Genomic DNA, 14,804 nt, shown 5'->3' on the forward strand with positions numbered 1-14,804 from the left:
CTTTGGAAAGTGCCTCCTATGCACGAGTTTGCGTACAAACAAAATCATTTCGCTGAGCAAGGCTCATGCGCCTGTGCCTCTGGCTTTACTGCAGACATTTGTGAGATGGAGTAGAGAGGCGCAGATTGAACACTTCTATTTCACGCTTTAAATGTCGTTTGCAATATTGTGGCGTCGCGGTCTTCTGATTGATCGACTCAGTGTCGTACCTTCAGTTTACACTCTAACCGCGGGGGGGGGGGGGGGGGGGGGGGAGTTTTTGTTGGGTGCGGCCTTTGCTCCACCCATTGTCCAAATTCTCCTAATATACGGCTCTGAACCCTGGGTGTCCGCAGCGCCATTTGAATCCCCTGGTATCCGGAGGGGGCTGTACGAAAATCAGCATGGCGGCACAGCGAAACCGAAACCATACGGCAGCGCCATTGTGCTTGGATGGATGGGTGGTAGTTTGCGCCACCTAGAGTCAAACAAATAAATATTGTAGCTTTTTGTTTTGTTTTGCGCGGTTTTTGTGTTACTTTAGGCTTCTGCTGCTTTGCGGCTGGATTTCGCGTTTCAATGCTGGTTAATGTGCGTTGAAACGCACACAAGCCAGCACTGAAACGCGAGACCAGCAGCAGAAACCTAGCAAAGCAACAAAAGTGACACATACACAAAAAATATGCAATGTTTATTCTTTTGCGTTCATTTTTATTCAACAGGCAGTAGAAAGTACAGAAGAAATGACTCACTATTTTTCACAAAAGAATCAAAGAAATGAACAACAAAACAGGATAAAACGTTAGGGTTACGTGCGACGAAGGTGATGATATCCGACCTTGCAAAAACACTTCTCTAAATTTACATAACTTCTCTGTAGGTTCGTGACCCTTTCCAACCTCTTGGCGTATACTCACAAGCATTACGCCGTTCAATCACAGGCGTGGAGCCTAGAAACAAAAAATTTAATTACTTGCTTGATTGGCCTTTACGTGCCTGACATGGTCATGTGAAACCAGCGAGCATATTCTGCACCTCCTTTCAAAAAACGGTACTTCAAGTTCAACACAGCGACACTAAATACTTGTGTCTCCTCCGTTTTTCTTCTCCTTGAGTCAGCCTTGAGTTAAATGCCTCCACGCTAAATTGACAATCATTTCTAATTTGATTATATAAGAAAGCGTAAGTAAAGACCGACGACGGTGTCTTGCAACTAAAGGAAACTAAGCAATGAGGTTAAGAAAACCTATCTCAGCTCTTTGGTATCGAGTCTTCATCGATATCTGTATTAGTTTTTAATATTCACTTAAATTAGGGAGTGCGTCACTACTAAACGAAACGGGAAACCAGTACGGATCGCTCCATCGCTCATCCTCAGTTAATCGAAAAATATTTAGGCTCATTTTCACTCCTCACGAACAGACGCGTGAATCGCTGACAACAATCCCAAATAAACAGCTCGCTGCAAAAAGTGCACCATCTTATGAAGTGAGCATATGAGCTCGATCTTGATATTACATATAAATCGCCAGTTAGTTGACAATGACACATTTCTCGCGGTGAGCGAACAAGGGTAATCCTAAACAATGATAGGATTCGGTTTTAGAGAGAAAGCGCGCCCAGACACGTTGAAAGAGTGAAAGAAAAAGTGAAGGCATAACTAGCTTCAAAGCTAGTCATGCCTTCAAAATAACTTCATCGCTATTTAACGTTATAAATTGTATGAATCATATTTATTTAAAACAAAACGTATACCCACACCCGCTGGGAGCGCGGCAATCGGAAAAAGTTCGCCGGATCCACCGTGGCCGGATCCAACGGCCGGACGGAAGTAGCCGAGAGCGAGAGCGGCGAGAGCTTCGACTTCATTTGCTTCATTCCCCTAATATTACTGTAGGCTTAACGGAACGACGTTGGTCGTGGTTTTGTGCTGCTGTTTTGGGCCGTCTTCGTCAGTATGGTGTGTGCGTTAGTGCGTTAGACGGCTAATGAACGAGAACGATGAGAAAATGACCCCCCCTACAAAAGGAGCATTCGTCTTGTTCAGGGTTGGGCGCTGATAAATTGTAATGGATGTTTGAGATGCGAACGCAGCAAGCCCCGCGTTTTCCTTGATGAGTGGGATGGATTTGATGAAACGACTGGCCAGCCCAATGGATTTTGACGCAACCCGCGCCGACGTTCTGCTGAGCTGCGGCGCATCTCGTCAGCCGTCCCGCAAAGCGGATTGCCTCGGGCACTACGGGGCTGGTTCCCGGGATCCGCTGTGTTCCAGCCAGGCGGGCGAAGCCAGCGCGATTCCGACGTGGCTTTCCAACGGCCTTCTGGGCACCACCACGTCCGATGTGCCGTCGACCGGCGCCCTGCCCCCCGTTTCCGAACTGCGGCCAGGGATTCGGTCGGGAAGCGGCCTCCAGCTGTGGGCGCTTTCCGCCCAGACGGCCTACCAGCAGACGTCTTCTCCGAAGGACGACATGGGTGGCTTTGCGAGGCAAGAAGCGATGCCTTACCAAGTGGACGGTGCCGCTTCGAGAGCCCCGTGCGCCCACGAAACCTATCCTACCGAAAACATGTTTGCCTACAGCGAGATCTCGAGGTCTGATCTAGCCACTGTCGAAGCCCTAAGTTCACTCAGGACCTCCGTTGAGCAGATTGATGCAACGGATGGAGTTTTGAACGTTGGTGGCATCTCCACATCGTACCAGAATGTTCCAGACCACCCATACTCAAACATCCCACTGTTGTCTATTTCTAATGCGCAGCTTACCTCGGAAGAACAGACGACACTCAATCGTATTGTGGACGACTCTCTGTTTTCTGTCGCACCAAAGCCGAGTCTTCCTCGCACAATACAACCATCCACCGTAGTACACAAAAAGGCAGAAAACAATAGTAGCATACTACAAACAGCCGCTCACCACAGCAACCTCATTGCATTGACCCGACCGGGGGTTGGACTGCCGAGCATCGAGGCGGCCTGTAAATCGGAGCCACCCCTCAGAGAGGACCGAAACCCACCGGCCTGCCCTAACGTGGCCCCGGTGCAGTGCTCTGCTGGCCAGGATGCGAGGCAGGCAGAGAGACGGGCAGCGAGTCTTGTGGAGGAGGTGCGTTGCTTCCGCTGCACCGTCTGCTCATCCCTGCACGAGACCAAGGCCGAGGCCATCGAGCATGTTGCCCAGCTCCACAGCCCAGGGGCCCAAGGGCGGCCGTCCAGCCACGCGGTCATTGGTCGTGCCGAGAAACGCTTTCTGTGCGGCAAGTGTCGGCGCGGTTTTGTCACATTGGACGAGTGCTGCCGACACCTCAAACAGGCTCACAAGGCCAAGTCTAAAAAGATCCGACTGGAGTGGATATACACCAACCAGCCGGACCAGATGCGGGCAGCGACTCCAGCGGAAGAGGTCCTTGCCGAGGTGCCAGCTGTTTTGCAGGGAAGCGGCGCACCCGAATACGGTCTACAGAAAGAAGCGGTGCGGTCTACATCCAAAAAGGACTCTGGGAGAAAGTTTGTGGATGCCCCCATGTCGTCCTCGCAAAAGGCGTGGAGACGGAAAGTGAACAGGGAGCAAGAAAGCTTCATGTGGGTACCTCAAATCAGTTGCTTACCGAGATTTAGGAGCTCCATGATAAGTTGAGTGCACATCATGTGTGCTGCCTTTTCTCATGTGTAGGTTTGCCCACCAAAACCATTCTTTTTTTTAAGATTTTAAGTAAATCACTAGAGATCGCGGCATAGTGTATTAATTTGCTATTTTAACAAAAGATTTTGATTGTTGCCAATATAGGTGTGCTATAATAGCCTATTAGCAATGACCAAGTCAGCCCCAAAATCTATTTGCCAATTTATGGGAGGAGACCAGAAGCCAGCCCCACAAGACTTGAGATGTTCCCAAGTTGTAATGCTGCTGAACTAGACATCCATGTAAACTGTCGCTTCAGCTCCCAACTTTCAATGCATTTTGAACGCCTGGTTTTGTTCCAGCTGCGAGCGCAAGGGCTGCAACGTCCGCTTTCGCGAGCTTGAAAACCTCGAGTACCATGTGCGGTGTCATCGAGCAGATGCAGCAGACTTCGCTTGCCCCGAGTGCTCACTGGTGTGTCTCCGGTGGCGCACCATGACGGTGCACTTGTGGCGTCAGCACCTCTGCGACATGGAGCTCCACTGCTGCGACCAGTGTAACTTCCGGTGAGGTCACTCTTTTTGCTCGAACCATCAGCGTGGCATTTTTTTCTGCCCAGGGTGTTGAACCCTGTCACTGCTTGCCATCGTAGCCAATCCAGCAGAGGGAGCATACCTCGTGAGCCTACAATTGGGCTTTACCTGAATGCAAGGGCCCTTCGTTGGCAGCAGGCGTGAGCTACAGTTCACAGATGTGGGAGTAGTGCGTGCGATGACACTGTCTGTGAGCCAGAGTCGAGGCTCGATGCCTGCTGCTAGCCAAGGCCCCTTGGTTTGAACATTTCCCTCAAGAAAATCACTTATGGTTCGGGACTGGAACAGTCTGGCAGTTGCTGCCAGGAGGTATTCCTATGGTGATCATTCTGCCGGCTGCATTTACCCACTGCAAAAAACAGCTCGGTGGTTTCCATGGCATGGCGTCTCGAGTGAACAGCGGTAGAACTGATATTTTGTTTTGTGTGCATTAGAGCTGAATTGAAACAAAAAGTGCAACTACTGAGCCCGAGCCCGACAGAACCAGAAAATTGACCAATTAAACACATTGCTCTTGCATGCTGGAGTGTGGGCATTTCGAAGCAGTTGCTCGCAACAGAGGATGTCTCGTGAATTGGCCACACGCTGGTCTTTTTCTTGCTTTGTCTGGAAGAATTGAGTGGATCTGGAGGAACAAAGTTTCCTGTTGATGTATGAAAACAGCTGTCATTTGCTTTAGCTTCTGTCATTGCTTTCCATTTTTTTTCTCTGGGATGGGTGTTGAAGCCCTAAATGGGGACCTTTGTTGATTTATGTAAAACAGGACCTACAGTTTGAGCAAGCTGGAGAACTTGCACAAGCGTATTCATGGGGACGAGCGACCTTTTCTTTGCGACGTCTGTGGCAAGGGATTCAAGACAAGCAAGCAGCTACGAAACCACAAGGTTAGTCTTCGCTCCGTTAACTGCCTGCTGTAGCTGGCCATTTTTGCATTCAGGGCTACACGCCCAGAAAGAGATGCTGCACTGCCGAAGAAAGACGATTTTCTGCCGGGACGTGCTGCATTGGGGAAAATTGGATGTAGCCATAATTCCTTATGGATCGCGGTCTGGCACAGGAGACGACTTGCCTGAACAAGGGTTGGTGATAGCACCCCTTGCAGCAGCACCATTCCAACTCTAGTGCCTGCGGTGTGTGCCAGCAGTGGTGTTGGGGGGGGCAAGGGGGACACAAAATGTCGCTCACCCCCACCTCTATGTGCTGGGACTCCAAGATTTTCGAAACCGTCCCAGTTGTGTCCTGCTTGGGCGCTCTCGGCGTGCTCGATGAGGTGGCTCTCGAGTGACGAAGCCCTCTGGTCACAGGCGATCCACGTCCAGGCCAAGCGGTGTGCCGCGGGGGGCAGCATGCGGGCTGAGAGCTGTGCAGAGTGCGGGCGGTGCTTCTGCAAGCGGCGCCTGCTCCAGCTGCACCGGAACTCGGTGCACCGCAAGCTGCGGCCCTTCCTGTGCTCGTACTGTGGCCACCGGGCGTCGGACCAGAGCTCGCTCAAAATGCACCTGCGCCAGCACACCGGGGAGAAGCCATTTGCCTGCCACCTGTGCGATTACCGGACAGGGGACCACAATTCGCTGCGGCGCCACAAGATGCGCCACACGGGTGCCAAGCCCTACAAGTGCCCCCACTGCCCGTACGCCTGCATCCAGGTGAGGCTGCTAAAATCTGCTCCCCAGTTCCGCGCTCGTGGCCTGAGATCCGCCCTCGTCCCGCAGTCACATTTCTTTGTCCCAAGTCCTTTTTTTATCGGGAAGAGTTGAGTTTTTGCGCCCGGAACAGCCGTCGTCCCGTGTTCCGGGCGCATAAATTCAACTCGTCCGTCATCCCGTGTCGCACTAGGACACGTGTCCTAGTGCGACATAAAAGTTGCATTTGAGGCTGGAATACGATTTGGAAGGCCGGCACGAGAAGTCTGAAAAAGGTGAGCCTCATCGGGTGTTTGGATCCCAGCAACCTTGCCAAGTGTACTGCCCACTCCCTGCCGGGGGCGCCTTTTTATGAAAACAATGGGAACACCCAGCCACCTTTTGGGACGGGTGCAGAAGTGCGGACCAGTGATACTGGCCTCAAAAGGGTTCGAGGTGCCGCTGGAGAAGAAAGGAAAAGGTGTTTGATAATTCACGTAGGAGTTTGTTGCTCTTCCAGGCGAGAACGGGAGTGTTAAGAGATAGACACATTATCTGCCATGTGCCATAGTGAGACACAAACATTTGGTTTTGAAGAGCACGGGGCTTCGCCCTGCCATTTCTGAAGAGGTAACGGATCTGGTGGGGGTGCTGGATTTTGCTTGGAAGGGTGAAGGAGAAAAGGATTACCGTCACAAAGAAGAGGTTCGAAGATTGGTGGAGATTATCTAGGGAAAATTGAAGGATGCACAACTAACTAGCACAGCTGGGGACAGGTGGGGCAGAGTAAAATTGAGACTCCCTCACGTGTGGCTTCGGCCCAAAGTCTCAACCCTGTTTCCCAGTGGGCCTGGTATTGGGGTAGCACCGACTAAGTTTGACCAGAGGAAAATTGGCGACTTCCTCGCCAGGGAGAGAAGGCGGGGGTGATGTTTTTTAGTTTTTTGCCCGATCCCCCAAAGGTCATCCTGGCGATATCCCACACCGCCTGGTGATAATTATAAAAGTGCAGAGGGGAAGCAAATTTGCTTAGAAGGGTGAAGGGAGGAATAATACTTTTGGCTTTTAGGCTAGGTGCTGCAGGCTACTGCCTGTTATAAAGGGTACAGCCATTAGCATCCATCCAGGATGGGCAGGGGCCTCAAGCTTTCTCACATTTCAGTAAACCTAAGGAATGAGCTCCACCATTTACATATCATCGCCAGGGAAGTTGTAATTTAATGCACATTTTGAAATTGCGGTTGTTAGGAGTGGGGAATTGTGTACTCTAAAAGGTAGGATGTGCGCTGATTGGATTCCCCTGACGCAGTCGAGCACGTTCAAGGGCCACCTGCACCGGAAGCATCCCGGAGAGAGCGGCACCGTCCTCTTTGCCTGCGAGCAGTGCCCGTTCCGCACGGTACGCAAGGACAACTACAAGGCCCACCTGGCGGGCCACTCGGAGCAGGCTGCGGCTACCCGGGACGGCCCGGAGCATGGGGTGTTAGAGCACGCTTCTCGGCTCTCCCTGGGCCAGATTGTGGAGCTGGCACAGTCTGCCGGAGCCTCCTAGCACCCCTGCCACGTGGGTCCCGCTGCTCGCGAGATTGGGAGACACTGCCTGGGACCCTCCATGTCGGAACTCTGTGCAGGGATTGGCCTCTGCCCAACGATTGAATGCCGTAAAATGGAGACCATACAAACGACGTGTACTGGCACAAGCTCTGCAACCAAATGGCCTCATTACCATTGTTTGCTTGCAACACCTGTTCACTGGCAGAGAACCGATTGCCGAGGCTGACCCGTTGTCCAGCACGCGAGGATACGGGCATTTGTGGGCAGGTGCCGAACCTCGCGGGAATCTATGTCGAATGGGGAGGCGTGCATCTCGCACATATCTTTTCTAGTTAAAAAGTGCACCCGTTGTGCACTTTTTAACTAGAAAACTAGAAAACTTTCAAACTAGACAGTAACATTGTCTAGTTTGAAAGTAATTGGAGTGTTGTTGACCCCCCAAGTAACATTCCAAGTTTGTGTTCCTGCGGTCCAAAGTACTCCCAAGAAGTGTTTCCTCGAGTGTGCTTGTGTTCACCTCCCGGACATGTAAACACTTGCAAAGTGACCAGGCTTTTGACATGTCGCAGTCGGCATTTTGGGATGGACACTCGTCTTTGGTGCAGCACACAACAGTAACGCGACTGTTGTGTGCTGCACTGGCTTTGGCAGAATAGCAGAGCAGGCGGTTCACGGCTGGTGCCATTGTTCCTCTGGGATGCAAGCCCTTTTGGCAATTGAATGGCGCCAGTGGTACGCTGCATTCCATGGACACTGTAGACGCACATTGTCTCGTGACGATACTGATATGACCCAAACCCGTCGTCGTCTCCACAGTCTCGTTAGTGTGACCTAGGGGAAACTTGGTTGCTTTGTTTAGCCTATTTGTAACTTGTATTTGGTTCATACACTCATCATATGCCACTTAAAGGGATCATGAAATGGCTTTGACTCGCTAAATACTGCTGAGAATGAAATCTTGGTACTTATATAGTATAGAGGTTTTGTTCCCTTTGATCTTTACTGGAAATATTTAAAAAAGGACACTTGAAATGAGGAAATGATTCCTTTGGGATAATGTTATCAGCCGTGACTGATTCCTGCACCGAAGTTAGACGGGCTTCTGCAAAAATGCCCTGGGAGCAAGCAGTACAAGGAAGTGTGGAACCACCCTCTCGTCCTTGCTCTTGCAGCATTTGTATCGCGTGGCGGCGGAGAGAGGGTAGCGCAGTTGCTCGCCTGCTCGACGTGCCCTCACCACTTGCTTACATTAATTACTATTTATTGATAGGCAGTTTTATAACAGTAGCCCTGGTAAACCCCAATTTCTTGCCTGGCCCTAAAAACCCCAAAAAAACACAGGTCCTAAAAAAATTAAAATAAAATAAACCCCGAAAAAACATTTAGGAATTTGAAGAAAAATAAACCCCCAAAACATGGAACCATAATTATAATTAGTTTACTACTGATCACATTCTACTTGTGTTTGCTGCCTATTACACCGTTATCTAGAAGGGCAAATTTCTTTATTTCATGTGTTTTTTTCTTGACATAAAAAAAAAAAAAAAAAAAAAATCTCTAAAGACACATGCATTGTCTTATGCAGAACACCAGAGAAAGAAGTAATCTTAACCTCAACTCGCAGTCAAAATGCACATTCTGGCACCGGCCCCTAGCGACAGTGTTTGTCGTTACCACACGTCCGGGTTGGTGATCCTCGAAGTGCATGCTGTGGGCCAGACATTGTTTGCCCATTTTCGTTGCTGCACTGGTTGGTCAATGAACCCGTAGCAGCATAGGCCATAGGCACATGCGGCGGCGTACCAGGCCTGCACATTAAGTTCCGCAATACAAGGTGCAGTCAATGCCGCGAGAATAGATTGGAATCGTTTTTGTAAGTTTTGAAGGTGTTTGTGCTTTCACTCTTCAACCCTGACAAACTCAAACCTGCATATCCGCCAACACAGCAGCTTCCCTTGAGCACAAGTTTGGCGGCGACATGCTGCTCATAGCCAATCCACGAGGAATTGGAAGTTTGCAACCTCCGTTTGATCCCAGAGCTGTTGATAGAACTGTCCGTCCAAGATGGTCTTTCCATCGTTCGAAACCAATCGAGCGGGTTCGACACGCATGATGGTGACGCCCCCTAATAGCCTCATCCCACACTGAAGGTAGCGCAATCTAATGTCACGTGATCAAAACCAAGCAAGGATGAGGCTCCCTGCTCCGCTGTGTACAGCGATTCTGCAGCTGCCCACGTGTGGCACTTTTTCCTTATTTTTGACGCAAACTCTGTACTGTTAGTTCATTCCCAGCTGCCATCGAGTGCACAAATCTATTTTTTTCTTTCTGTCAACTATGGGGAACATTTTTCGGAAGAAACTCGACGCCGGAAGCAGAGCGAGAGCGAATGGCTTCAAAGAAGTCTGGTAGCAGAAGCGTCGCAATGACTGCCACTAATGTTCAGTCAATGCTTTGTCACAAAATTCTTTGTAGATATTTGCCTAGTTTTGTCTCGAGTGATTATAACAAGTGTGCTCAGTGTAGACTAATTTGCATTATTAAATGAAACGTTGCTCTCGACTTTTGAAGACTTAATCGAGGATTGAAGGGGGTTCCCCCCACACTCGTTGCCGTCTTCTCCACCAGAGACCCAGAGTCGTCTGCAGGGATCAACCCCGGAAGATCGTAAAATGCGCCCACGAGAGTGGCGCACTTGCACATAATTGTGCAATAGCGTTCTTAGTTATCACACTTTTGTCGGAGATAAAATAAACCCTTACAGGCTGACAAAAGAGTTGGCAGTGCTTCGAGTCTCCTCAATTTCCTGCCTGGAAATGCGTCGCACAGCCTTTTTTTATTAATCTACCTGAAGCACGTTGAAGCACTTGTTACAACAAACGAGTATGCGCAATATCGGTGTGCGTCAATGCCCCAAAATAACCGGTACTGCACAGACTTTCAATCTAAATGTTTTATGTTTCATCGCAGGTCACAACTATCTGTCGAACTACAAGCGATCCTAACTCTGCTTGCAATTGCATTACTCTTGCAAGACATGACATTCTCGCTCACTTATAAGTTGAAATACAACACAGACGGTATATCTGACGTGGTGGAATACAAAACGGTCGCTGTCATACTTCAAGGGCACAAGTCTTGAATCTGACGCACGCTATCCGCAATGGTTTGCCCAGATGGAGAGGAGGAATTTCGCTGCCCTCAGTGGTCACTGGTCATGGCGTAGAAGCATTATAGACCAGAGGCATCGCAACCCAGTGAGCAAATATTGCAGAACAGACCATTTCATTATCACAGTGTGCTACATTCGAGAGTTGTGGCCAGTTTTGTGGAAGGAATGAGCATTTTAAAGCAATCAAAGTTTTAAGATGGTATCTGGCACACCCCAGCAGAGGATTCATTTGGACCAACGTTCGTTTGACGTGTAACCGGGATTGGAACCTGCCAAATGGGGATCAGTAGGTCGGCGCTTTGCCTCGAAGCCACCGAGGCGGCATTTGAAAGGTTTTAAAATGCTCCTTCCCTGCGCGAGTGCTCGCACAAATAAAGCACGTTGCATTCGAGCTTAAGTCTCGTGCCTGGACTTTTGCAGTAGTGCACATCTAATGAGTGTCCCATTGCACGATATACAGTGCGTTTTTGGTTTTTAGTCTTTACAGTCACTAATTCAGTCTGCAGGTGAGTTATAAGGCTAGGGCAAAGGGCGATAATCGCCACAATAAGTTGCATCATTTGTTAGTCAACTTTTTACTTTGTGAAAATAAACGCATGGTTCCAATTAGAACCTTGGTGAGGGTCATCGAAAACCACTAAAGTCTATTTTAGAAGAGAGTGCACTAACGTTGCCATTGGTGTAGGGGGTGCAAGACTGGCAGTGCATAAATGTTGACAACAGAAAAGCCGTGCAGGCACATTTTTGCACCACCAGCCTTGCGCCTGTTGCACAAGTGTGAACTCTAGAGCACCACCACACTCCCCAAATCTTTCTAAAATTTACTTATTTAGTGGTTTTCGACGATGATTAGAAAGTTTCTGATTGGGACCATATCTTTACTAAGTAAAAAGTTAATAAACAAATCCAGTTAATTAACCGACTTAAGGTGACAATTACCCCTCTTAAATTATGTCCCCCCACCCGTATAACTCGCCCTTACAGACGGCATTAGTCTAGCTTTGAGACACTTTTTCAGATAAATGTGTAAAGCCTTCGAGAAAAAAAAAAATCTGTATAGGGTGCTATGCATCCCGAGGGCTGTCTCTAAAATGGGCCAGAGAAGAGGGCGCCTGCACGTAGCAATCTGAAATTTTGCTGCTCTATTTTAGCTCGTGATGGAAGTGCTGCGCCATTTGTGCCATGAACGGAAGTCTGTTTTTGCTGAGAATTGCGCCACGCCTACACTAAAATAAGTAAAGCAAAAAAAAAAAAATTATCGGTTGACTCTAATATTTAGAGAAGAGGAAATTAAACTGCTACAAATATGTACCTTGGTGTGTGTCTACTCACCGTATAGGTCAGTACAGTCGAAGGCTCGAACACACATTACCACCAAGACACATACTAAAAGTGCAGGTCGTGGTACATTCGCTGCGCTGGATTGCAGTCGATGAAACAATGTACGCGAAGGTCTGCCACGATGTCCCGCTTTGACGCTGGTGGGTCCCATTGGCTCCTAGTAGCGGCTGCACCTTAAATTAAGGCGAAACGAAGTGTCGAGATTGCTCGTTAACCATGCTTGTTGGTGTATGTGGATTGGTCGTCTAAATGTCCAGACGATGTGAGGAGCTAAAAGTTGCAAGAAAACACAACCCAATGGTAGGATGCTGGCTACTGTGGTAAGACAGAACCAGGGTCTCGTACTTCCGACGAGATCACTTGATTATCGTGTCAGCCGCATGCCTCCTTGCCACCTCTCACCAGCGTGCGCGTGTCGAGCTTCACCACCTTGCACCCGAGTGATGGGTGCAGCGGCCGACATGGGTGAGCACCTGGGTTAGCGCGATAGGCTCTGTACTCATGCTCGGTACTATTCATGGTCTACTTTTAGTTTGTCTCGGTGGTAGGTTCATCTCCATTTTAAATATCTGTTTAGTAGCGTACGTTGTTGGGCTAGTTGGTTCATCTTAGTAAAACATATAAAATAGCGCAACAGAAAGACAAGGACAAGAAGTATACAGGACAGGCGCTAACTTTCAACTGGTTTTATTCAGGAAAATTGAACACATATATACACAGGACAGGCAAAGCAGCACCACGCAAATGTCGATTAATTTTTCACCCGATCACTCAAAAACTGAAATTCATTACAATGAAGAACAATAGAAGTGTCGCCGACACATGCCGTCCCACTTTTTTTTTTTTTTTTTTTTTTTTTTTTTTTTTTTTTGTTAAAGAAAGCTTTCAATAGCTCTCGAGCGACCGTCTCTCGGCTTTTTCTTAGTATCCGTATCTGCTGAAGTCGCGGAACACAGCCACACGTGTTGCAATGTATTGGCCAATGCGAGCCATATTTATTTTTTTACTGATAATGCGTGCTCCCGTGCTCGGGAGCACGCATTGTCAGTAAAAAATAAATATGGTGACACGATTTAGAATACACATTTTTTGACGTAGATGGAAAATGCTGAGAGGTCCCTATTTTGATTTTCACTTAAAAATATTACGACATCTTCCGAGTTCATGACTTTGAACAGGTCGTCAATGTTCAGCAAATCCAATGTTTTTTTGTTTTTTTTTTTTTTTGTAAAAAAAAACTGCGAGAGATTTCTGCCAAGTTTCATTTTCAGACACTTACCCTTAACGGGCACTCGATTTGATGGGTGTTTGCCGAAAAGAACATATATCTAAACACAGGTTCTATGTTGTATTTATCGCTCGCGATAGCTGTTCCAGATTCAAGCTCTTACATAGCCCTTTAACATATCATTTCTAACCTTGACCAACGATGCGTCATCAAGCTTACAGATGCCCACCTTCAGCCAGTCAGCAGTGTCCTCTCTTCGACAAAACAAATTTTGTACAAAATAAAAATTCGGCAGAGAAACTTAACACAGCTTACGTGTAGGAATGTGAAAGCATTCGTACACGCAGCTCAGTCCTACAAGCGGCGCGCCACGTCTTTCTTTCGCACACTGCACCCCGGTGGTGACGTCACGCTACCCCACTGCGCAGGCGCAGCGAACCCCGCCGGCTTCCGTGACGAAGCATTTTTTTATTTGTGGGGCGCAGGCTTGACTTATTGGTGTGGCCATCTTTTGGGCTCAACGCCGCCGCTTTTTCGCGTAATGGGACAAGGCTTTCGCCTGAAAAAGAAGTTGGCTTTTCTTTTCTTTTTTTTTTTTTTTTATTGGGGACGTTGGGCAGCAACGTCAAAAAGTACAAGGGAAATGAAAGCTAGAGTTCCTGTATAGGCACCCTACGGGAGCCAGAGTTGCGCGTTCATCCTCGGCGAGTGGCCGTAGCGCCGGCTTTCCTGCACGGCCAGGGATTCTTTGCTCGTCACGTGACTGAATTCGGCAAATAGCGGCGCCGCACATCAAAAGGAGGGGAAGGAGGCAAACGCTGGGGAACATACGCGGGGGCGCGTGCAACGACGGCGAAGCGACCGTATCGGTGTTTTTTCTGCACGGCGAAGGATTCTGTGCTCCTCACGTGATCCATGTCGGCGAATAGCGGCACGTGGAAAACAGACCGCAACTCTGGCTCCCGTAGGGAGCTTACATGAAGTCCAATGAAAGCTATATCGGTGGACACACGTGTGGTCCGACGACCCGTGCCCATTGTTGTACAGGTTCCACGGAAACAGGAACGAAATGTCGTCCCTTCTCAATCTTGGAACGAATTCCCTTTACCAGTTCCGGGGGATCGTATCCCTTTGCATTCGTACTTTAAACGTTACGTTTGCGTATATTAATAAAATATTGTTCCAGATAATCCGTAGGCATAAAATAAAGCAAGCAAGTGAACGAGTCGCCACGATCACATTTGGTCCAGTTCTAATTGTTCTCGACTATCTCTCGGACTCATCCCACCGAGTCGAGAAAAAAAAAATCATTATAAATAGACGCCGTTCATTTAGTCGTTCTCTCGAAAACCTAACGAATTCCCGTTCCACCGATGCAAGATCGAACGCCATAGTTGGTTCTAAAAGGAACGCGCTCCGGGAACTCTTAGAACGTGCTCTCCAGTCGCAACCCCTGTAAAGGGTGCTCTGCCGCTCGCTGCCGTGTCGTGGGCGAAGACGACAACCGTTTTTGCAGGGGGCTGACGTTGCGTCAAGTCGGCGAACGGGAGCGCGCTTTTGCCCTTTCGTCGCTTCCTACTCGGACGAATGTCAGCAGCTTCCTCAGTGCACGACTAAGGCGGCAATATTGCGGCGAAAATCAATTTCTGCCGTAGTTTGCATAATGAGAGAGGCAGATGAACGCGCGTGTTT

General features: G+C 48.8%; 1 protein-coding gene across 1 annotated transcript; it reads left to right on the forward strand.

Annotated features, from left to right (window-relative positions):
• The first annotated feature begins 1,760 nt into the window (after window positions 1–1,760).
• On the forward strand, window positions 1,761–10,934 carry LOC115332943 (zinc finger protein 62 homolog). The gene is made up of 5 exons (XM_029995425.4): window positions 1,761–3,562; window positions 3,965–4,168; window positions 4,959–5,079; window positions 5,500–5,841; window positions 7,127–10,934. Exons 1-5 carry the CDS (start codon window positions 2,094–2,096, stop codon window positions 7,367–7,369), a joined length of 2,379 nt encoding a protein of 792 aa, XP_029851285.2. The 5' UTR covers window positions 1,761–2,093; the 3' UTR covers window positions 7,370–10,934.
• The last annotated feature ends 3,870 nt before the right edge of the window (window positions 10,935–14,804 follow it).

Source organism: Ixodes scapularis, unplaced genomic scaffold, assembly GCF_016920785.2.
Source record: "Ixodes scapularis isolate PalLabHiFi unplaced genomic scaffold, ASM1692078v2 PGA_scaffold9__187_contigs__length_104089568, whole genome shotgun sequence".
Classification (NCBI taxonomy): Eukaryota; Metazoa; Arthropoda; class Arachnida; order Ixodida; family Ixodidae; genus Ixodes; species Ixodes scapularis.